At 45.3% G+C, this 22,761-nt stretch overlaps 1 protein-coding gene across 1 annotated transcript in view; it reads right to left on the bottom strand.

Moving 5' to 3' along the window:
* The window catches only part of LOC144155630 (uncharacterized), a 77,317-nt gene that overhangs the window by 6,589 nt on the left and 47,967 nt on the right, over positions 1 to 22,761 (bottom strand). The window contains exons 2-5 of the mRNA XM_077687194.1: positions 11,111 to 11,285; positions 9,509 to 9,600; positions 8,700 to 8,769; positions 1,794 to 1,869 (exon numbers count right to left, since the gene is read on the bottom strand). Of these exons, the coding sequence (XP_077543320.1) occupies positions 1,794 to 1,869; positions 8,700 to 8,769; positions 9,509 to 9,600; positions 11,111 to 11,279 (407 nt within the window). The 5' untranslated portion in view covers positions 11,280 to 11,285. The remainder of the gene's footprint in view (positions 1 to 1,793; positions 1,870 to 8,699; positions 8,770 to 9,508; positions 9,601 to 11,110; positions 11,286 to 22,761) is intronic.

Below are 22,761 nucleotides of genomic sequence, written 5' to 3'. Positions count from 1 at the left end.
GTACACATATAGAGTAGCAAACCGGACATCTTCCTGCTTAACTCGCTTACCCTTCTAGCATTGTATTTTCTTTGTTACATCCCAGTATATGGGTCGCTTTTACGTTGCTTCGCCTGATCAATTATTGTTGATGTACCAATTCAATTGGTTATGCAACAGCGCTTTAGAAGCGACTGCACCTCATTCACTCGCCTTGTCCCTCCATACGGCGTTGTTGTTGTCCGTCCACACCCCTCCCCCATTCTCATCGCCGCGCGTACTGCGTTCTCCGCCGCTCACCCCCTCTCCTCTCCGATAGCGAACACTCTCTCGCGAGGGGCATTGGATTGGATTCGATTGGGTTGGCTTGGCTTGGCTTGGCTTGGCTTGGATTGGATTGGATTGGATTTGGATTGCATTGGAATAAAGTGGATTGTGTTGGTTGGATTGTGTTGCGTCATAGCCGCGCCACGTTGCGTCATAGCCGCGGTCGTTCCAGTACCGGCGTTCCGATTTCCATCGATGCGTTGAATGGAGCCTAACAATTCTGCTATCGCCCGCGCAACCGTAACAAGCACCGATCACTGTGATAACAGGAATGCTAGCACCACTGAAGACAAGGCTGCGAAGCGGTGTGAACGTGATGCTGAACGCAAACGATTGAAGCGAGCAGCCGATTCCGAACTTCGTAAACGTGATACCGAACGCAAACGGTTGAAGCGAGCAGCCGATGCTGAACTTCGTCAACGTGAAGCCACTGCCGTACGCGAGAAGCGAGCGGCCAATGCTGAATATCGTCAGCGTGAAGCCGCCCAAGATCCGTCGCATCTCCACAGGGTTCCCCTCGCGGGAAGGTGGGGTAATTTTCCTCAACTCTTTTCTTGATTTCTTCAAGGCGGAACCTTCAAATTTTGGACAGTTGTTAACCGCATTCCTTCTCTGTACCACTGGTGTACAGTCATGAACAAATGAAATCCGAACACGAAAATATGAACCAGAACCCGCAAAATTGAAAAATACCGCTCCTGTAGGCGAAATAATGGCGCGCAATTGGTATATCTGGAAAGCCATATTTCTCAACTCTGTTACTGTAATTAGTAAGCGCGTCAATTTGACCTGTATGGAAAGAAATCAGGCTGTTTGTGTGTTCTGGTTCGTATTTTTGTGATCGCGTTCCATTTGTCCATGATTGTACATCGAGAGGCCTGATGAACTACATAGCGCTGTTGAAAGCGGATTCTACTTGTTGGCCGTTAATCTCGTGCCTGAGCGTCTAAAATATAGGGATGCAGAGATTTAACAAAAGTCCTGACAGGTGTCCCTTCAATAAATAGAGCTTTGGTGCTTTGTAGCCCGGCACACTGCGAAGACATGTACTTGTGTACTTTGTATGTTGTTAGTGACACTACACATGTCCGGTTCAGCGACGTCAGTTTACATCACGTTACGTACGAGTTCTTAGAGAGTCGTTCGATTGCAGTAGGGTGGCAAACGAAAACAGAAAACAAGAATTGAGAACGTAGTAATTTGTTGCGATTCCACAGCGAAAACAGTACGAACCTTGTTGCTGGCGGCGTAGACAAGTTACCATAAATTTCTAGCTTAAACCTCGCGACAGACACGTTGCTCACGTATGAGACAGCATATACAGGAAATGAATGAGTAGAGCGTACACTAGGAAACATTAAAAACCAAGAACGCAACCGTCTAATGGCGCAGTCGTTACAATTACTACCAAATGGTCCAAAAATATAAAATTCGTTCAATATTCGTTCATTTATTTCGCAACCCTAATAGCTAAATAGGTACCTTACCAGGCATGGAAGCCGTGCCGCCGGAAGATTTTGTTCACGCATTCGATGTCATCGTACAGGTTGTCGTCCCGTAACACTGAAATAACAAGAAATAAGATTAAGTTTGTCTTAACAAGCACTCGTTTTAACAACGACTCTAGTCTTTTAGGTACCTTTCGCACGTGCGGGTAATACAAACATGGCTATTTCTCGTTGCATACATAGAATGTTTCCTGAGGGAGAGGGAAACGAAATACTCAATTGTTCTCGCTGAGTAGGGTTTCACCAGCGCTCGTTGAAGTTAAGATACGTTCGCCAGCCTTTGCCAGCCTGCTCAACACTTGGCGCCGTCTTCCTCACTGCAGCCTTAACCCTTTGACCTAGTAACGCTTATGTTAAACTCATTTCGTAAGTATGTAATAACGTTTAACGGTGGGCCTTACGCTAAGAATGACAGCGTTAGTCTGGCAGGCCATGAGACCCCTCTCTCTTCAGGTTAATAAAAACTTCAATCGGGCGAAAACATAAATTACGCTACAATCATGCCTTGGGACCCCGTGGTCGTAAAATACTACTGTGAACCTTCCACATGTTTGTATTGTGCTTTTAATCATCGTAATAGGAAGTTTATTTTCTGCTCCTCCTGTAACTCGAAGCCCACCCGTGACCCATTTATTTATTGTACTCACTTAAAATGGCAAGCAGCAAGAAATTACCGTTATTCTGTAATCGCATTTCTCGTATTTATTGTTGAGCGCGTAGCATTCTTATTCATTTTTGGTGCGGCGTTAAGGTGTCACGATGTAACATGAGATTTGCCCATGATTGTGCACATGTTTTGTATTTTAGTGAGAGTTACTGCTTATATATTACTTTTGTGTTTTGATTGCTGCCCCTTCTATGTAGTAAGTGTTTTTGCGTTTGCATCTGTACTACTTACAGGCTTAGGGTACCGAGGCCTCGTCAGGCTTAACCACCTTTTGCCTCGGTCCCCTCTTTTCTATGAAAAGAAAATAAACTTCACTTCACTTAAAAAAAAAAGGTTTAAAGTCTGGCCCAGTCGCAGATCCCTGCTTGTATATTTCTTTCCAGACGGCGAGACGACCGTACATGGCTGAATTGCAACAGCGCTTGGAAAAGGCAAAGGGCGTTGTGACTCAGTTCTGGAACATGTTATTAGCTGAGAAACAGAAGAAATACTAACGAAAACTGCCAGAGCCCGACGCAAGCACAGACTGCCAGAAACTTGAGCGGTAGGATTAATGTGACGCCAATGAGCCGTATGGCCAATCTCTCTCGTGGGTATGTTGCCAGGGAAATGGAGATGAATAGGAAGCGGGATGTGCACTAATTTTACAGTACACTAGGGAAAAACTAGCACAGAAGCCCCAAGCAGCCACCTCATGGGTACCAATGACGTCGGTTAAAGGGCAAGGAAGTAGCCGTACAGATGGTCAGTATATGTAACTCATGCAAAATAGCTTGCCTTCTAAGAAGGCAACTTTTCAATGACAATCAGCGGAGATTCAAAGCAGAAAGTTGGCTTTTCGGCTTTTCGACGAAATGGTTTCGAGTCTAGGGAGAGCACTAATTGGACATTATCCAGAAACTATTTTGATTTGCACACGCTTGCGGCAGCTTTGACAAGCTAGCAAGCCGCACATGAAAAATCTAGAGAACTAAGAACTCCTTAGGGTGTACTGAAGGCGAAAAAATTAGTCGCCCATTTCCAAACGTGTCCTCTGATTACCACCAACACAACCACAATCATCATCATCATCATATTATTATTATTATTATTATTTTATTAATTATTATTATTATTATTATTATTGGGATCTCTGTAACTATTTTTATCTTATTGTTTCTTTCATATATACGGTTTTCTGTGTTGTGTTGTCTTGATTTTAGTTTGTTTTTATGAATGCTTGTATATGGTGTACCAGTACCAAGACCCTAGGGTTGTTCCTGGGCACCAAAAATAAAGGTTGATTGATTGATTAATTGATTGATTGATTGATTGATTATTATTAATTATTATTATTATTATTATTATTATTAATAGCTAATTATACTTGGGGACTTCAACACCCCAGGTATTCACTGGAACAGTCTTTCATTTCAGCATAAAAACCATTATGCAGCGCAGAAATGCACCATGTTATTAGATTTTCAATCATTCACCTCCTTGCAGCAGTTCTGCCACATAGAAAACTTCTGTGGTAATGTCCTAGAAGTGTGCTTCTCGAACTTGAAAAACGTACAAGTGTGTGCCTCCGAAATATCTCTTGTACGCCCCGACAAGTTTCACCCCCCTCTTATTGTCTCTATCTCTGTCGCTGCCCAGCATTGCTATGGTGGTGTTGACGATTGTGCAGTCCCGCGATATGCTTTCAAGCGTGGAGATTATGTTGGGCTCTATCACTTTTATTCATCTGCTGAATGGTCTAGTGTTTTTGATGTCAATGATGTTGACGAACAGGTTCGACGTTTTACCGAAATTGTCAGGAGTGGCATGGAAAAGTACATCCCTTTTTATAAGCCTGTTCATTCCAAATTTCCCCACTGGTTCTCTAAAGAACTTCGAAGTTCGCTTAAACTTAAGGACAGTGCCCACAAAAAGGCCAAGCGGTCTGGGCTTGACAAGTGGAAAGCGGATTTTAGTCGGTATCGCTCACTTTGTAAAAGCCTCTACCGGCGTGACCACCAGCTCTATATAGAGTCGTTAGAGGCTTCTGCGTCTCAGAAACCGGCTGACTTCTGGAGGTATGTACGCGGCCGTTCTAAGGCGTCTAAAGAACACATTAGTCTGATTAATTCCGATGGGGAACAGGTTGAGGATGTCGCCACGAGCTTTGCTCAGTACTTTCATTCTGTCTTTCAACTGCCAGATGGTCCCGACGAACGCCTATCGTTTAATAATATGTCTAATTTTAGTACACTTATGTTCGATGAAAAACTTGTCAATGATAGCCTTAAACGGATGAAACCGTCATTTTCCTGTGGTGCAGACGGAATTCCAGCAGCCCTCATGAAGGCTTATGGCAACATTTTTGTGCCTGTCTTAACTTCCATTTATAATAACTGTTTGCTTTTCGGCAAATTTCCTCGTGCATGGAAGATTGCTCGAATTTTTCCAATATTTAAGTCTGGTGATAAGTCAGCCGTTACCAACTATCGCCCAATCTCACTTCTTTGTGTCGCCTCAAAACTCTTTGAGTCAGCTCTGCACAACGTTCTTGCTGCCTGCGTCAAGAACGTTCTGATACCAAATCAGCACGGCTTTTTCTCGGGTCGATCGACGGTTACAAATCTTGCAAGCTTCATGACTCAGGCTTCGGCTGCAGTTTGTGAAAACGGCCAGTTGGATGTAATTTATTTTGACCTCAGTAAGGCGTTTGATGTAGTGAACCATAAATTATTAATTAACAAGCTTACTATGTCCGGTGTTGATGCAAGTCTTGTTGCCTTGTTGTCCAACTATCTCCTTGACCGGTCCTTTTACGTAGATGTAAACTTCAAAAGGTCTAGTGTTTACACTGCAACGAGTGGTGTACCTCAGGGTTCTGTGCTGGGTCCACTATTGTTTTCTATCTTTATCAATGATGTGTCAACAGTGTTAACAAAATCTTCATTTCTTCTCTATGCTGATGATGTCAAACTATTTAGGCACATTAGCAGTTTTCAGGACTGCTGTGCCTTGCAGAGGGATGTGTCGGAATTATCGGTCTGGTGCAGCAAAAACTGTCTAATTTTAAATCCAGCTAAAACAAAGGTTGTCACGTACAGCCGGAAAACCCATCGTCTACTGTTTTCCTACAGTATAGCGGGAGCTCCGTTGCAAAGGGTTGAGGAGATTAGGGACCTCGGGGTTCTTTTCGACAGTACCCTCTCTTTTTCTTCTCATATTAGGCTCATCACCCGGCGAGCGCTCCGAAGTTTTGGAAATGTGTGTCGGATTACAAAGGAATTCTCTTCTCCAGATCCATTTCTAATGCTATACAATGCAATATGTATCCCCCAGTTAGAATATGCTTCTGTTGCCTGGAACGGCATCTCCAAATCTAGTAGTGAATTAATAGAACGTGTGCAGAAGAAGTTTTTATCCATATTTAAGCACCGTCATCACAATCACAGTTCGGGTCCTGATTCTGACTTACCCATAGTTCCTTCCATTCCTTCGTTGACCTGCAGACGTATGCGTGCAGACCTTACATTTCTTCACAAAATTGTTCATGGTGACCTTTGTTGCGCAGACCTGCTAAACTGTTTAGAGTTTAGTGTTCCACAGAGGCCCACCAGGTCGCATCGCCCTTTCTTGACCGCTGCGCGCAACTCCAATCATTCTCCTGTGCGCAGAATACAGAATTGCTACAACCGCTTCTCTGAACGCCTTGACATCTTTCAAAGCTCCTTTACAATTTACCGTTCTGCCTTGTTGAACACAGTATGTTAAACATCTATGATATCTCTGTCATTCGTTTTTCTTTTTTTTATTGCTGAAATTTGGTTTCTCTGTGGTTCTGTTTAACCAATATAGTTGCCTGTTTTTGAAACTGTTTACTTATCATGGTTGTCTTATCATTTGTCTCTATACTTTGTCATTGTTCTTGTCGTCTTACTGTTAAACTTTGTTCTCTGCTTGTTGTGTATTCATTACAATAAGCTGAGCCACAAAGGCATCTTCTTTTTCTTTTTTACCTGTACCCAGGCTCCGCCTGTGCTTTATTTCTGTAATTTTCGCTACTTCAATTTGTGTGTGTGTTGTCGCTTGTTTGTTTCTTTCAATATGTTTCTTGTATTTTGTTTTCATGTAACTACCCGTGCACCAGCACTCAGGCTGTTCCGGGGCACGTCTGTTCCTGGGCAGTCTGTTCCTGGGCAGTCTGTTCCTGGGCACGTAAATAAACATGATTGATTGATTGATTGATTGATTGATTGATTGATTGATTGATTGATTGATTGATTTTCAACTTTTCACGTGCCTTCAACGTTTTTGCTGGCCGGGTGTCGTGGCTTCTAACACTAGGCTTCCTTTTTTTTTTTTGCTGTTTTGCTTTCTGGGATCTCTGTAACTATTTTTACCTTATTGTTTCTTTCATATATATGGTTTTCTGTGTTGTGTTGTCTTGATTTTAGTTTGTTTTTATGAATGCTTGTATATGGTGTACCAGTACCAAGACCCTAGGGTTGTTCCTGGGCACCAAAAATAAAGGTTGATTGATTGATTGATTGATTGATTGATTGATTGATTGATTGATTGATTGATTGATTGATTATATAGTTTAGCTTAGCGTGCTACCGTGTTACCGTAGCGTATCCGTAGTACGGGACCTTACTGGGAATGTGCGCATTCGTTCCGATAGGGTGGGTTAATTCTGGTTGACGGGCGGCCCGCCTCGCCGTGTCCGCACGAGCATGCGCAGTCGGGTTCCGGTACGACGGTAATGGTACGGTAACACGCTAAGCTAAAACTCATTATTATTATTTTGGTGTCTTCTTCGCCGCGTAACAAGGACTGAGCGCCTTTTCCCGTAGCCTTTGTTAGCCCTACATCAATATGCATTGCGTAGCCGTAATGCCGAGCCTTACGGCGTGACCAGCAACGTCAAACCCAATGTACGTCAATCTGCGGGTACCAATTGACGACGTTAAAGCTCAAAGAAAACGTTAAGCTTAACGACAGGACGACACGTACCCACGTTCACACGGCTCACGCGTCATCGGAGGGGGCAATGCCATGCGACCGCAAATTTCAGTAAATACCACAGGATGGCGCTACTCAAGCTAGACTTGCTAGAGGGAGCCAAGGAAGGAGCCGTCGCTACTGGAGCCGTGGACCTAGGGTTCCACTTGTGATTCACCTTTCTTCCATGACCTACTCCCTCCCACTGCACCCCCCCCCCTTCATTTTTTTTTCTGAAATAAAGCTTCATTCATTCTTCTATTCGTCCCAGCCCGCTGCAGCGCTAACTTTGAACATATCGTTGGTTGAGGTAGTCGCAAGTAGACAGAGCAGGAATGTTATCAATATAGTGGCATGGACCTATCGAAGTCAAGGAGCCGCGATTTTTCCTTCACTGTATTATCAAATGAGGGCAAGTAGCTGGTTTGGGCTCTGTTTTTCTTGAAGCCATGCTTTACAGGATATGAATTTAGCACCGCAGGTCCAATGAAATTTTCGTTAAGCTAAGAAACCCACACAATGTGAAGAGATCGTTTTTTTTTTTTTTTTTTTTGCAAACAAACAACCTCCACAGAGCAGCACGCCGTCCTCCGGAAGCGAATTCGGTGCTCCCATTTGCCCACGGGAAAGCGCAGCTAGATTGGGTGATGCTACCAGTCTGCAGCAACTTATTACAAACCCGTGTTGATTTACGAACTCACGTAGCAAAAACGCTGGTTTTGGCAGTTTCTCGACGCCAGAATGTTAAACCCTAAATTTATTCACCCACTTCCTTCTCCTTCGATGTGCCTTGCTAGTCTGCCATGAATTGCTGCACCGTTTGAAGTCGTCCTTTTACACGCATGACGGGAAGAAAAGGTATACGTGAGTGGCACCAGTGGATAACCAGCTTCGAGTTACCAACAATGCTTGATAACAATTCGTGCAACAGTGAAATTGTTAATCGACCAGATTTAGGGGAAATCCCCAAGGTGGAGTAAGTTTCTGTAAAGGAAAGTTTGACATCCACATTTAGGCTGCATTTAGATGGATGTCAAACTTTCCTTTACAGTGAAATTGTGCTAATGTTGGCGCTACATCGCAGATTAAAAGACAACAAGCCATGCAAGCAGGGTAGACATTTCTTGCGCTTATGTTTTGGAAGGGAAATCATATTCAGGCCCCTGGCGTCTTCCTAAACTAGCGCTTCCACGAACTTCTTAGAACCAGTCTTTGAATGAGGCCGCTGTAGGTTCACTCACTGTAACATGGCATCCTGCAGACGTTTTCGCTGTGACCTTGATGCGGTTGACACCAGTGCTTGTCATTTATCTGCGGGGAACAAAATGTGGTCGTCGATAGCGGGCATGCACTGAGGCAGAGGAAACGCCTACTTTTCATCGCAAAAAAAAAAAAAAAAAAGATAGCCCAATTATAACAACAAAAAGATTTGAAGCTATTCTATAGCGAGTAAAATACGAGGTCGTTCAAGAAATAAACTTATCAGCATGCCTTGAATATAAAACTTCTACCGGGAGTCAAAAACACGGTGTTGTCGATACGAAGTGCACTTAAAGAAATCACTGGACCTAAAATTTTACAATTTTTCTCCCCCTCCCGCCCTCTTTCGACCTCTCTCTCTCTTACACGCACGCGCGGTCGTGCACGCACAGGCACGCGCACACACGCACACACACGAGCGTGCACACGCAAAGTTGCATGCTGTCACTGTCTTCATCGTCTCCGGAACGTGTTAGGCTAGTATTGCTTCTGCTTCTGTAGTATTGCTTCTGTTAGGCTAGTATTGCTTCTGTCTTCCTAGAGGTACCCCAACAGCGCCGTCGATATAGAACCTCTTTCTGCTTTATAACCCACCTGTGTTGAGCTTATCGAGTACCTCATAATTGATTTGTTTTGTCGCTGATTGCTTTCAAGCAGGAGCTTTGTGATCAGTGCGAGAAAAACAAAAACAATCAAAGTGGTTGAGGCCACGGTAAGTTGCAGCCGGTGCCTGGATTTATCGGTTGAGCCACAATTACCACCTACAAGAATAATACATTAATAGTCTTACCTGAAATATACCGTGGTCACCGCTTCCATCATATTTGCCTTTGTGGTACGCCCGCGTGTCGAACCTGCTTTCCCAGTACGCTAGACAAAGCCCTGCGAAAACAAGTATTAGTAGTTGTAGTACACGTGTTATAATGGTGCAAGGGCACCAGAGGCCAAAGAGCGCCAAAAAACTGCTATTTAGGTCTTTCTATGTTGGTTACGTGAGTAAAGCCTGCGAGAACCAAGTGAGTGGGACTTGTAGGTATGAAGGACTTGTGCCCCTCACATCGCTTGCGCGCATGTTTACGTACCCCAAAGATTGGTTTGAGCTCGAACTAAATACTGTCAGTGCGGGGTTCACCAGTACTGTATAAGAAACATAGTAATCTCAAAAGAAGTCACCGCTCAACTATATTTTTGAAATTTTTATTCAGCTCGCAGCCACTTATGACATTTTATCTCTTCCTATGCCAAGAGGGCGAGGTTAATTTTTTCCGCTTCATAAGTTTAGAAGAAATGTTGCTGTCCGGTTTTTAAACACATCCTGAAATTTTTAACAAGACATATATGTTCATAAAGATACAGAAGCACGTGCAAGCATGATATAATCCTACTTTTTAGAAAGCATTCAGGATAAATCTGACTTTTTAATTCAAAGGAAGGTAATGCCGATTGCAGTAAGGCTGGTGCAATATTAAGCGAGGTAGCTGTCCTGCAACTTCGAACAGAATAGCGAATGAACGATTTTACGCCAGGCGCTTTATATAATAACAACCTAGCTCCGTGCACTCTATGGCAATCTCGTAGTTGATTTTTACCATAACGTACTGGAATAACCAATCCACGCCGTCAACAAAGCATCATTGATGAATGGCTGCAACGTGGATACAATTGAACGGACAATGGTATCTGTACTGCGGCACTGCGCAGTACAGAACGTCAAGCTTCCATTGCGCCATGCCCAGCGCAGACCGAACTTTTCAGTCAAATCGTATGCTCGACGTTGTCATTCGCTGAAAATTCATTTATGGCTGCATAGATTGGTCAACAGGGTGCATTGTGGTAAAGCTGGACCACGCTATTACCTTAGATTATGCTCGTGTTAAACAAGATTTCATCGCATAGTCTTTGTGGAAAACCGAAGGCGTGTTTGTTGCATAGTCGGTTCCCATATAAAATAATTGGGACAACGGGGCGCAAAAAAAAAAAAAAAGAATTTTTCGCCTTCTTGAATTTATGCGCCGACCGTCATTTTGCAAGCCAGCCATATTTACCCGAAGTCAAGCTGAAATTGCAGAACTTTGTCAGAAACATCGTTTTTCTCACAGGCCTCCTTTGGGAAGTTCAAAGCAATATTCTGCTGCGAACAAGCGAAATTTCCGCTAAATATGACTCCAACCCGGAAAATTCATTTTCAGATTTGCGGTGAACGCGACATTAATAGCCTGAATGACAACAGCACTCGTGAATTGCGCGCAAGCATGGGAGACTTGGTAACTCGTTCAGCCTAACCTCGGCCGAGCGTAATTTTTCCAAAACTCCCACAACCGGCTCACATGCCTGGGCACCCGCACGAGAGAAATTTCTCTGCGACCCCAAGAGGACAGGGTGGTACCCTTACACTTGTCGAGGTCCCTTTTGGGGAACTTGAACCTGTCGTGCAGCTCCATGGCCAGCTCGCAACGGTCGTAGATGCGTGCCCAGGCAGCCTCCAAGACGACGCTGGCGAGAACCAGGCCAGTCAGCGCGTAGCCCGCCGCCCCCGGCCTGCCTCGCCTGTGACGCTCCATCGGCCACTGTGCGGGAGAGAAAAAACGGCATTCAGCGAGACGCACTTTCCCCGCTCTTCAAAGGCATCAAGCGTATACAGTGTGCGAATGTGACAGCGGACACTGTCTGATATTCGTCGTACAGGACCCTGGAAAGCTTGTACGCACGTTGTAAGAAAACATTCTTATGCGGACAAATGGAAAAATGGAAAATAAAGGAAAGGTCAGTTAAACGGGACCGAGAAATACCTTCGGGCATTTCGGCTCCTCGCTTTACAACAGCACGTTCATAGTCCCAAGGGATTTTGCCATGACCATTGGATAACGAAGGAAGGTAGATGTATTCGGTAGAATGTGTGTGTATATTTTGGGAGGGCTTCTTAATTCAGTCAGTCTAAGGTTTGTGGCGATAGCTTAATAAGCGACGTGTTTCCGTGATACAGGTCACATGGTGACCATGTAAAGGAGCATTGTGTTGGTTTGGTGACTACTTAAACAGTGATTTAGCGCCTGCGTTGCAGGCATGCGTACAGACTTTACCGCGGAGCTCGCTTCTGTGGGGCCGAACGGACGGAGGTGGCCGAACTTACGGGAATACAAAAATGTTTGGAATGCAAGAAACAAAAACTTATTAACTCTGTTTTGCCCGCTCCCAAAGCTCTCATAGGCAGAATTTAATCTAACTCAGGAGCTGCTGTAATTCCATATAAAAGAGGTTTTGTATCTAATTCTGCATATATCCACAAACGAATTTTTTTTCAGGCCATAGTTCAAATTCCTACTAAGAAAATTCAGAAAAATATAGCTTTGTAACTGATAGCTAACCGATTTCATTAGAGTTGGTTGAGTAGTTACCAACACTTGCAATTGTATTTCAATGCATTTTTACGTGGGGCCAGAGAAGGTTGCGAGCCTTCCTGCAATAATCTCAATGGTTCGCAACAAAATAAATTCAAGTTCAGATTTGAACGTTTTATGCTGCGAACAAAGATCTTGCGTAAAGAAATGATAGAATGCCATTGAGGTTTCAATTTGGACTAGCTTGGACAGCGTAAACCAGGTTTCTGGGCTTCACCGCGTCTTCTAATCGAGCCAACCTCTTCGTCCACAGCAGAATATTGGTTAGCTTGATGAGGGCTGTTCCGAAAATGCTGAGCTCGTCTCAGACTTAAATAGCGCGCCGGTGCACATCTCGAAACAAACACGTACAGTGGCTGGCGCGTTTACTTTTCGTTCCTCGAATTTGTACATTTAGTAAAGAGTGCCTCTACGGCTCATTGAGTATACATAGAAATTGCTTGGAGTGGAGATTATTCAGCAATGAGCAAAGTACAACGCTCTGCGTGTTACTGCTCTTGAACCGCCTGTCTCTCCTGTCATATTGTTCGACGCAGGGTTAAGCATTTGCTCGAGGCCTTTCCGCTTCCCCCCAAAAGCCGCCGGCACTTGCGATCGGACGCTCACTCATTTCGGCCTGTTTCAATAGAGGCCCCCAACGTTACTCGGTTTCCCCCCGCTGAGCGCTGGCAGCACGTAGGACAGCTCACTCGCTCAGCCCTTCAGACTCCAACACTGCCGCTCACCTGCTGACAGCTGCCTAAGCCATGCCTATCACAATGCACACTTGGCGGCGCTTGTAATCTGTCTGGTTATCCAGTTGGCTTGTTTACTTCCTCTTCTCATCTCCCACCGCTTTCAATCCTGTTTTTTTTTAAAGACGACAGTCTTTCTTGGACAACTTGAACGGAAAAATTTTGGGTCTGTCTGTCTGTATGTATATATGTCTGTCTGTCCGTCTGTCACTCGATTCAGCCAGCCGGCCGCTGAATCGAGTGACAGACGGACCGCGTTCCGCTTGGAACGCTCGTGGAGTGGGGCAACGTGGTTCTATAAATGTTGTAGTCGGGTGCCTCGATTCACGCGCGTCGCCACCGTACGGCAGCTCTGGCATTGAGGCACCCGACTTGGAGCAGTGGAACGCGGTAAATTTAAATTGATTTGAGCAAACCTCTAGCGTGTTATCTTGGAGGGAACGAGACAGGAGAGGAACAGCATGAGAGGTGAGCGGGAAGAGAAGGGATGCGTTTACTTGCTAGGGGCGCCAGTGGAATATCGTCTTGCGTCGACATTTGCAACGAAAGGAGCAGATACGCGGCCAACTTTTTCCTTGCCCGCCCACGGCCCCGTTCACATGTATATGCCACGGGAGACTAGCTTACAGCGACGCGTTTTCTTTCCCCATCCCTTCCAAAAATGAATAGACGTAAAAACAATTATAACTTCCGCTCGCAATTTATTCGCGGCCCCCTTTGAGGTCAACGTTAAAATGATTGGAAACAAATCTTAGAGGACGGGGAGAATGCCTTTTTTCTATTTACGAGTAGTGACAAAACGTAATTTTTTTACAGTTACTTAGCAAAAACAGTCATGAGGTAAGGCACTGCTATATTATGGGGCTATATTTTGCCATCTGCATATTTGGGGACAACATTAAAGTAAAGCTTCTCATCTATTTTTTACCGCTTTCCTATAACATAATACATAAACATTCTAGGCTATTCATTGTCCCACTTTTTACTATCACTGTTTACTTCAAAATAATGAGCGTTCGCTATTGGTCTTTTATTTAGCCGCAGCAGCAAATAATATGCTCGCATTGTTTGCTGGGTTGGGAGTATGGGACACTGAAGGGGCTTGGCACACGTGCAGTTGCTTGCCCAGGGTAAATAATCACGACTTAAATTTTGTTAATGGCAGTGTGTTGCTCAGGATTCGAAACCTCCTGGTATATAATGTAAAAAATCAGCGCAAAAAAAGAAAAGACAAGGACGGAGTTGTGAAAGCAAGGAATACTTCAGCGCAGTCTTCTTCATGTTGTCTCCCTCCTTGTTTTTTCTCGCGCTGCTTTTTTTATCATGTACCAACATGCCATATATATATATATATATATATATATATATATATATATATATATATATATATATATATATATATATATATATATATATATATATATATATATATATATATATATATATATATATAGACTGAAAAGATAAAAACTCACACAGAGCGCGAAAAAAATAAGGTTAGTAGAGACAGAGACAAACGAGAAAGACTTAGAAAATAAAAATAAGTTTACTGACGTTTCAGGGAGAGGACTCCCTTTCTTCAGAGTACTCTGTCTCTACTAACCTTATATATATATATATATATATATATATATATATATATATATATATATATATATATATATATATATATATATATATATATATATATATATATATATGGAGCAATAAAACTTTGAAGATGGTAGAGAACACAAGAAAAGAATCATAAAGATAGAAAACTCTTTACGTGAAATAAAGAGAGCACGAAAACAAAGCGCGGTTGACGTTAAACAGGCACTAAAGTGGCGGGCTTGCATCGTGCTGATGCTACTGCTGCTGCATCGAAGCTGTCTCAAGCACCGAAGGGGGACTATATTTTTGTGCTCGCCGGTAAAAATAAACAAACAGCTAAGAAATTAACGTTGGGTCATGTTGCTCGTGGTAAAAATATTGGGTAAATTTGTGTGCGCCATGGATCGTCGCGCTGATAGCGATCGCGGCTTGATTGCGGAGAGCCCGATGGTGCGCCTTGATAAATGCCCAGGCCCGACTCATTAACATTCTCGGCGCCGGTAGATATTGGGAAAATCAGGCTGAGCACCGCGACGAGCCAGCACCCTGGAAGACAAAGCCTGCTGCTTGCTTGATTACGTAGTGTATCGATGGGCGCTTCGTGCCATTCGCAATGGCCGATACCGTACAACCCCAGTAATCGAGCTACGAGCTGAGACTACCTGTAGGAGGAGTGAAATGGGGCCTCGTAGCAGGCTCGCAGGGCTTTCTCGCGTATGGGCGACTGCTGCGCCCTGCCGCCGCGACAAGCTCGCCTCGGAAGCAGTGGCGCGCGTGGATTTGGGAGGAGGAGCTCCCGGGAAGACACTTCTCCGCCACCAGGAAAACTTGTTCATCTGAGACGCGTTCCAGTCTGCTTATCGCGCTCGATCGTACTTTTCAGCTCCTTATTTTTGGGCTTTACGTTACGTGCCCTTTCTGCAACCTCCTCTCTCTCTCTCTCCTCTCTCTCTCTCTCTCTCTCTGTTTTTGTTTACCACTTTTTTTTTCGTTGTTTCAGAGACCCGCATCCGCCATGCCCCCTCAGGCGTACTTTTTTTATTATTATTATTTCCGCAGGCAGCAACCGACAGACACGTGCGCCACGATGGAAGGGCCGATTGCGTTTACGCGCACGCCGGCCCCGACTGAATCGCACGCATTGATGATCTTCCCTCAGGCAACACGCGCTCAATTGTTTCGTTCGCGCCAGGATGAAGCGAACTCCCCTTGGGCAATTAGGTCACCAATCAGCACAAGTGTCTGGCAGTATAGCAACCACGATCGGCGCCGACAGTTACCCCACAATGGCCCACAGACTATATCCGAAACAGGTCGTTGTAAGACGTCGGATGAGGTAGAGCTCTCATTTGTTCCCGCAAGCTTGGAAACGGAGACAAAAGCAAGAAGGGGGGGTAAGTTGTAGAAAACACGAATTGACAGACAGTCTGCCTGTGCTAACCACGGAATATCGCGCGAAAACAGCCTACACGCCTCTTTCTAAAGCGTCGTCTATTGTGTACAGCACTGCGGGCATGCACTACTTCGTGGAAATGTAACACTTTGCTAGGATGACACTAGTAACTGTCGGGTGTGCGGCCGATGCTCCAGCCTGGTGCTAACCTTGTCAAGCGACAACTTTCTTCTGATGCTGGCGCACAACCTTCGCGCTTTGCGGCTTTGCTACTGCCCTTATGAGGGCAGAGAATTTCATAAAACTCGTACATAAATGTACAGAAGTTCGCATATACTTAAATAAGCATCTCACTGCGCCAAGAATAAATTTCAGCGGGTTCATCATGCAGACAAAAGGCTGGGGCCCACGTGGAACCTCCCAAGGCGGCTCTAAACACCCGTTTGTGTCTGCTGTCAGAGTGCATCTACACATATTAGTTAAAGGGGATCAATGCATTGTGTTTCCTGGTCTTCAAGCTGAATAATTCTTTTTCCGTGACACGAGAACGATTCTACCTACCTACGTAGAAAAGACCTCATTTTGTTGTTTCTTCTCCGCCGTTGCCTCTTCCGGTTGAGGAAAAATCTACGCACCGTGATGGATAATTCTTCGCCCTCCTGTATATTATTAAGTAAAAACCCGGCAGTCGTACCTGCATACGGCAAGGAATTGTGACCGACTGGTTATGATTCCCGTTTCGGAAGCAGTGCGGGAAGCAGTGACAAATGCGTGCTTCCGGCCTTGTCGATTTGTACGCGCGTACTAACATCACCAAGTCCGCCCACCACAACGTTATCCTGCTACTTGTGCCCTCAACGGTAGCTTACCGGCTGAGGCTAAAAAGCATTTAGCGCTGTTCAGGTGCTTTTTTTTCAAGCTCATAAATGTCTCGTATGCTGCATGTACACAGGTTCCTCAGGAGAAGGAGACGGAGGAGTTATCCGGCGTTTACATAAAGTCACGAAACTGTGATCAGGGTTTCTGTGGGGCGAGGAGCTCAAATGAAAACCAGACCCGAATCATGTAATAACGAAGTTGGCTTATTGCGAAAGAATTAGTTGGGTATTCTGGCCGAAAATCTGCCGTCCATGACACAAAACGGCCGACGAATGGTATGCTAAATGGCGCACTGCTCAAAGGATAATAAAGGGTTCAACGAATGCTCGGAATGACGCAACATTTCTTATGAAAGCCCCTGCAAACAAAGTAACTAATTGGGTAAACTTTGCGCTGGCTGGAGCTGGAACCAGGGTCTACCGGAATGCTAAAAGAATACGGAACCACTGGATTACCACAGCTCGACGATGCTAGGCTCACTAAAGGTGAACATAGCGAATGAGTTGTGGTCTTCAGAGTAGAGTAGTGTGTTGCACAGATGTATACAGACGGCAACACACTTGTCTCTAACACTCGAGCGGCGTACCGCAGGCTGCATGGACGACGCCTATCGGTGACACCCGGTTCGAGGTAGCGTGCATATGGACGTGCGCGGCCACCCTAGCACGACAAGCATGTCTTTGTTCGCATTTTTGGGACGCCGATGCTACAGAGGATGCTTGCATCGCCAGTAGCGCTGTTGGCGCACCAGCCGCAAGGCGCATGTATAACGGGCTTTGTTCAGCGCGCACTGCTGCTGATTCATCATTGGTCTGCTGCGTCGTTGCTCTGGAGAAAATGCAGCGTCATCTATCTGTCAAAGTGGTACATGTAATCGCGCGTTGCGGGCTGCGACTTTATGCGTCACTATTGGTAGCTGGTCGACGGCGCCGATGGTTGGATTTCCCAGAGCTCCTTTTATCGTTCAAGTGGCCATGCTTTGAGGTCAATGAACAGAGAGAGAGCGGAAGGTTGTTCACGATAATGCCGGGCATTGAAGTACATTGGTAATGTGATAAATCTATTATACAACAACATTACGGAACATAATTGACAGAACTTTGGGACAACACTAAAGCCTTTCATGCCTTGTCATTCAGTCGGCCTTCGAAGCCCGCGAGCCGAAACCGGCCGTCAACACCCGTCGTACAAAAAACCCTTGGACCACTCCAGGGAACTAACGGCAGGTAGAGGGAACCAAAGCCTGACTGGGCATGAGTGGATGAAGCTGCGAATTGAGAAGGATGACAAGGCGAATAGGAATAACCAGAGTGAAATAACAGGAAAAAAAATCCCGGGCAATCTCCACTAACGTGAAACCTGGGGAGGGGCAAAGCATGCAGTGTATAAGCGTATTCTTGGTGCCTCGGCATTTTTGTTCACGGGGATGAAGCCGTTGGGGGTAGGGGTATACAGCTTTGTTGTGGAACTCTCGTGTCCTTGAAGCCCGAAGCGTTCTAGCGCGAGGCGTTCGAAAACGAGTGTTCCCGTGTGTTCTTTTAGTACGGGTTACGCTCCAACTCGGGGCGTAGACGACTGTCCCGGTGTTCTAGTACCGTCACTACATCGACGATGTCATGAGACGACGACATGAGACGCCGACAGCCCCAGCCCCGAAGGGGCTTCGCCCCAGAAAGTGCCTTATAAAGACACAGCAAATTAACAGTAATCAATGCGAACTAAAAGAAACCGAATAAATTAAATGGATGACTGACAGAATTGAAGTTAGATCTAGGTGAATAAAGATGAATCAAACTTATTTACAGCATTCAAAATGTATTAAGAATTAAACCAGCGAATTAAGAAGAAAGACAAAGAAAATTAAGAGGAATCAGTGGGAATTGCGAGGAATCAAAGTTTCACAGAGTGAAAAAATAAATTAATTAAGCTAGATAAAAGTGAAATAACAAGAACCAAAGTGAATTAGGATGAATTAAAGCAAATTGCGAAAGAAGACAAAGCATTTGGTGGGATATCAATGCGAATCAAGCGTATACAAGTGAATTAATTTGAAGCAAATTGAATTAAAGCGGATCACTCAAGGAATTACGGTACATCGAAGTCAAATAAAATGAAGTGAAAAATCAGCAGGGCAAAAAAGCGGATTAAGATGCATTCAAGTGAATTAGGAATGACGGCAATGCAAACTAAGAGAAAGTTTGAATGAAGAAGAATCAGACTGAATTTTATTGCCTCACTAAGTGAACTAAGTTTGATCTAAGTAAATTCACATTAATCAAAGTGAACCAAGTTAATCCCAGCTAATTTGGAATGAGGGCACAGCGAATTAAGAAGAATTAATATGAATTAGGAGAACTTAGCTGACTAAAGAAAATTAAGATAGATAAACGTGAATTAGCAGGAACCAAAGCGAATTAAGATTGATTATAATTAAGTAAGAAGGAAGACAAAGAAAATTGAGAGGTATCGAAGCAAATTAAAAGAAATGATCGTGAATTATTTTAAATCAAAGTGAGACAAGCGGATCATTTATTAAAATAAGGTATATAAATGGGAATAAGATTAATCAAACTGAAAAAAACAGGAGCAGGGTGACAGATCGAGCCCCCCAGTCATAGTCACCGAACAAGGAAGAAAAACCGCCGCAAGGTTAAAAGGATGACGATGAGAATGAGACGACACACATGCATCGCTGGACAGGTGCCGCTGTAGGCACCACGTAATTACCGTGCATAGAATGAACGCGCTGCCTTCCACGTGAGACTTGCCATTAGAATTTCATCGGTGCGTTGCATACGGCGATGTAACCTGAAGAGTCTCCATGAACAGCAGCCGTGAAGACATGCGGCGCATACAATACGGGCATATCCTTTCAAACATTCCACACTAAGGACTGAGTGCTTAGGCTCCCTGAAATTTCTTTTTGTTAAATTCATTCTCTCTAAGTTACGCACTAAGTTACAAGCAGATTGAGGGTCAGTATAACGATTCCGCTTCTCAGTACGAGACAGGGGCTCGGAGGTTACCCCGTCAGGAGCGGGGACGCCCTCCGGCTCCTTAAAATCGACAGTTCGTATGATTCGGATCCTTATAACCTGCCCCTCAGGACATTGTGCACGGGTTGACCAGCCGAAATAGTGAAACGAGTAGCAGGATTGAGCTCCCGCTCCTCTCATCAGTACGTGGCTCCGGTATGTATGTAGGCGGATACCTGACATTTTTCTGACCAGTAAGGGGGGGGGGGGGGGGGGGAAGGGCAATGTTTAACTTCCGCCGACGCGTTTAACATACATCGATGGCACGTCACTGCCAGAGAGGATTCGTAGCGATGGGTCAAATAAATGTTGCGAACGTGCCTATTTGAGCCTCCAACCTACTAACAGCAAGCGGACTAGCTAGCAAGCTCGGATCTCTTGATCCAGCGCAGATTGGTGAAGAGGGCCTGGGCAACCAGCGCGGACCAGGGCTTTCCGGACTGGAGGAGGCCACCTAACGGGCGGGCGCTGCTCCACCAGGCCTCAAGCTGGTGGAAATAACGTTTATTCACTCAATGACTCACTCATTCACTCACTCACTCGCACCGGCAACTTCGGGCCCGGCCTGAGACCCCGCTGTGATGAATATCCCCTTTTCAAACACCCCAGCTTCACGCTTCTCCCCCCCCCCCCCCCCCCCCCCCCCCCGCCCCCTCCCCTTCTCTAAGAAACAACGAAGACTTGATTTCAATTGAAGAACGATTGATCATGGCTCCGCACAACGAACAGTGGATTTCCGCACACTTGACTACCATTTCGCCGGCAGAAGTATCCCCTGCAGCTGTATCTGTACGCCGAACGAAATATTAAATAAACATAGCCCTTGAAGCGAGATTGTATAGCAGTATACAGCATGTGCGTGTCTAAACATTTCAAACTGCCTTTGTGTTTATACCATATTATTGATGTTTTATGGGTGAGTACTTCAAGAAGTAGCACCAGTTGGGTTGTGATGTCGGCAGCCCATTATTTTTAGCCATTCTACTGTAACTATGACAAATGACAGGGTTCTCAGCACGTCTTCTTATTCATCTATCTACCAGATGCCAGAGCCACTCCCACCCATCGAATTTCGCAGAGGTGGGGAATGATTGCATGGACAAGTTACATTGTCATGTCCAATTCTTTCCCTAGTTCACAAATGCGTCCGCGCTCCAAAATGCTGTAAAGACAGCCTTGCGCTTCTTTTAAACGTCGCCACGAAGGTGTGGACGTGGCTTCGCAGCCCGTCGCCGCGAGCGCTCATACGGCCTGCCGACTTGGCAGAGTGAGAGCACGTAATCATCGCCTTGTCACCACATCGACCCCGATGTGCCGACCACTGAATGGGGTCGGAATCCCTTTCATGCCACGCTACGGACTTCGCGGTCACGGTCAAGCTCACAAACCGACGCTTTAAAGCCTGGTCGGGCCGTGATCGACATGCGAGATAAATTACCCCGCCGCAGGTTGTCACTGCCGGCATGCGTGCTTGCCTTCCCGTCGGCCTCGTGCCGCAGCCGATGCATGCGGACCTTTGTGCGCACGCACGAGGTATAGGCTGCTGCGTATCGCCCCTCTGGACACTCCTTCCACTGCAGACCAACACACCTTTCCTTGCGATTGCTGTCGTCAAACAGAGGTCACGAGCAGCTGTCGGCAGCGGACGCAACCTTCGATGGCAGAATACGACACGCGTTCTCCCGCCAACCCCCCTCGTCAACCGTTTGAAAAAAGTATACACACTCAAAAATCGCCGAAATTCTGCATCGCCACAGTACACCTGAGTGACCGATCGCTGTTGCGTCCAAGATGGCGCATTCGACTAATAACGATGCCAGATATACCGTCGCTGTGACATCAAGCACGCAATTCAAAAGGTCATGTTTGTATTGCGTATCCTGTCGTCAAGTTGTTGGAGACAAATAGTAGGCTAGGCCTCGTCATTGGCCTCCTTTAATAGTTTGGCTTCAATTATTTGTTTTTTAAAAGCGCGGGTAAGATAGAACCACGTAATTTTAAGTGTCTTGGAAATTGTTTGCAGCTGCAGCAGTTGTAACCTGGTGACGTCCATTAATAGGTTTGTTTTACACTCTAAGAGAATCTCGTGGTTCTATTTGCCGCAATGCACTTGATTGACCAATCCAGACAGGTAACAATTAAATTTCCGCGAATTACAATGGCAAGCATACGATTTGACCTTTAAGTTCGGTCTCCGCGCTGTCGCATCGCCAATGCAAGCGTGACGTTCTGCATTGCTCAGTGCATCCCATTTTTGAGACAAATAATATGCACCTCCGCTGCAACTCGCCGAATTTGTTTTGTGGGCGTCATGGATTGGTCACTCGAGTACGTTGTGGGGAAGCTGAACCACGGGAGTGGCTTAGAATGTAGCTCTCTACGTGAAAAAAAAAAAAAAAGCGCCTTTTTAATGCCGTTGTCCCTAGCCAAGGCGAACTTGTTAAACGTGCCGCAGTCACAACCGACACAGCGCACGGCGGCGCCCACAATACCGGCATGTCGACTTTTTAAGTGAACAATAATGCTTTCGCATTATTTCGATCTCGTAAAGGCAACTGCACAGACGCGCTATGCTGGGGCACTATGCCTTTAAGAAGTGCGAACTGCGCCTCTAGTGCATCGTACCAGGTCCGAAATTCTGCCTGGTCCGGTATAGAACGTCGCCGGATACTGTGCTAGATAGGTTCAACCATGCTAGGTGAGGCTCCCTGGGACACTAACAGCATTTCCTCACCAGACAAGGGTTTGGCAACCCTAGTTGAGTACATTTGCTAAAATCGTCCTAATTACTATACACTCCCACTATCGGCCTTCAGGCACTCGATAGGCGTGGCTGGAGATCTTTGGGAGATGCCTTCGTCCTGCAGTGGACAAAACCGGGCTTAAGATAAAGATAAAGGCTTTCGCATTCCAACTGATTGAAGTGCTCAGGTGTCCTAGGAGTTTTTCATGGTGCAAAAGTGCAGTCAAAATATTTTATCCCGGTGAATTTTGAAACTGTGGCGTCCCCA

Source organism: Haemaphysalis longicornis, unplaced genomic scaffold (genome assembly GCF_048455015.1).
Source record: "Haemaphysalis longicornis isolate Haplotype H1 unplaced genomic scaffold, Haemaphysalis longicornis Haplotype H1 scaffold_1, whole genome shotgun sequence".
NCBI lineage: Eukaryota > Metazoa > Arthropoda > Arachnida > Ixodida > Ixodidae > Haemaphysalis > Haemaphysalis longicornis.
The sequence above is the reverse complement of the archived record's forward strand: the minus strand, read 5'-3'. Positions and strand labels throughout refer to the sequence as shown.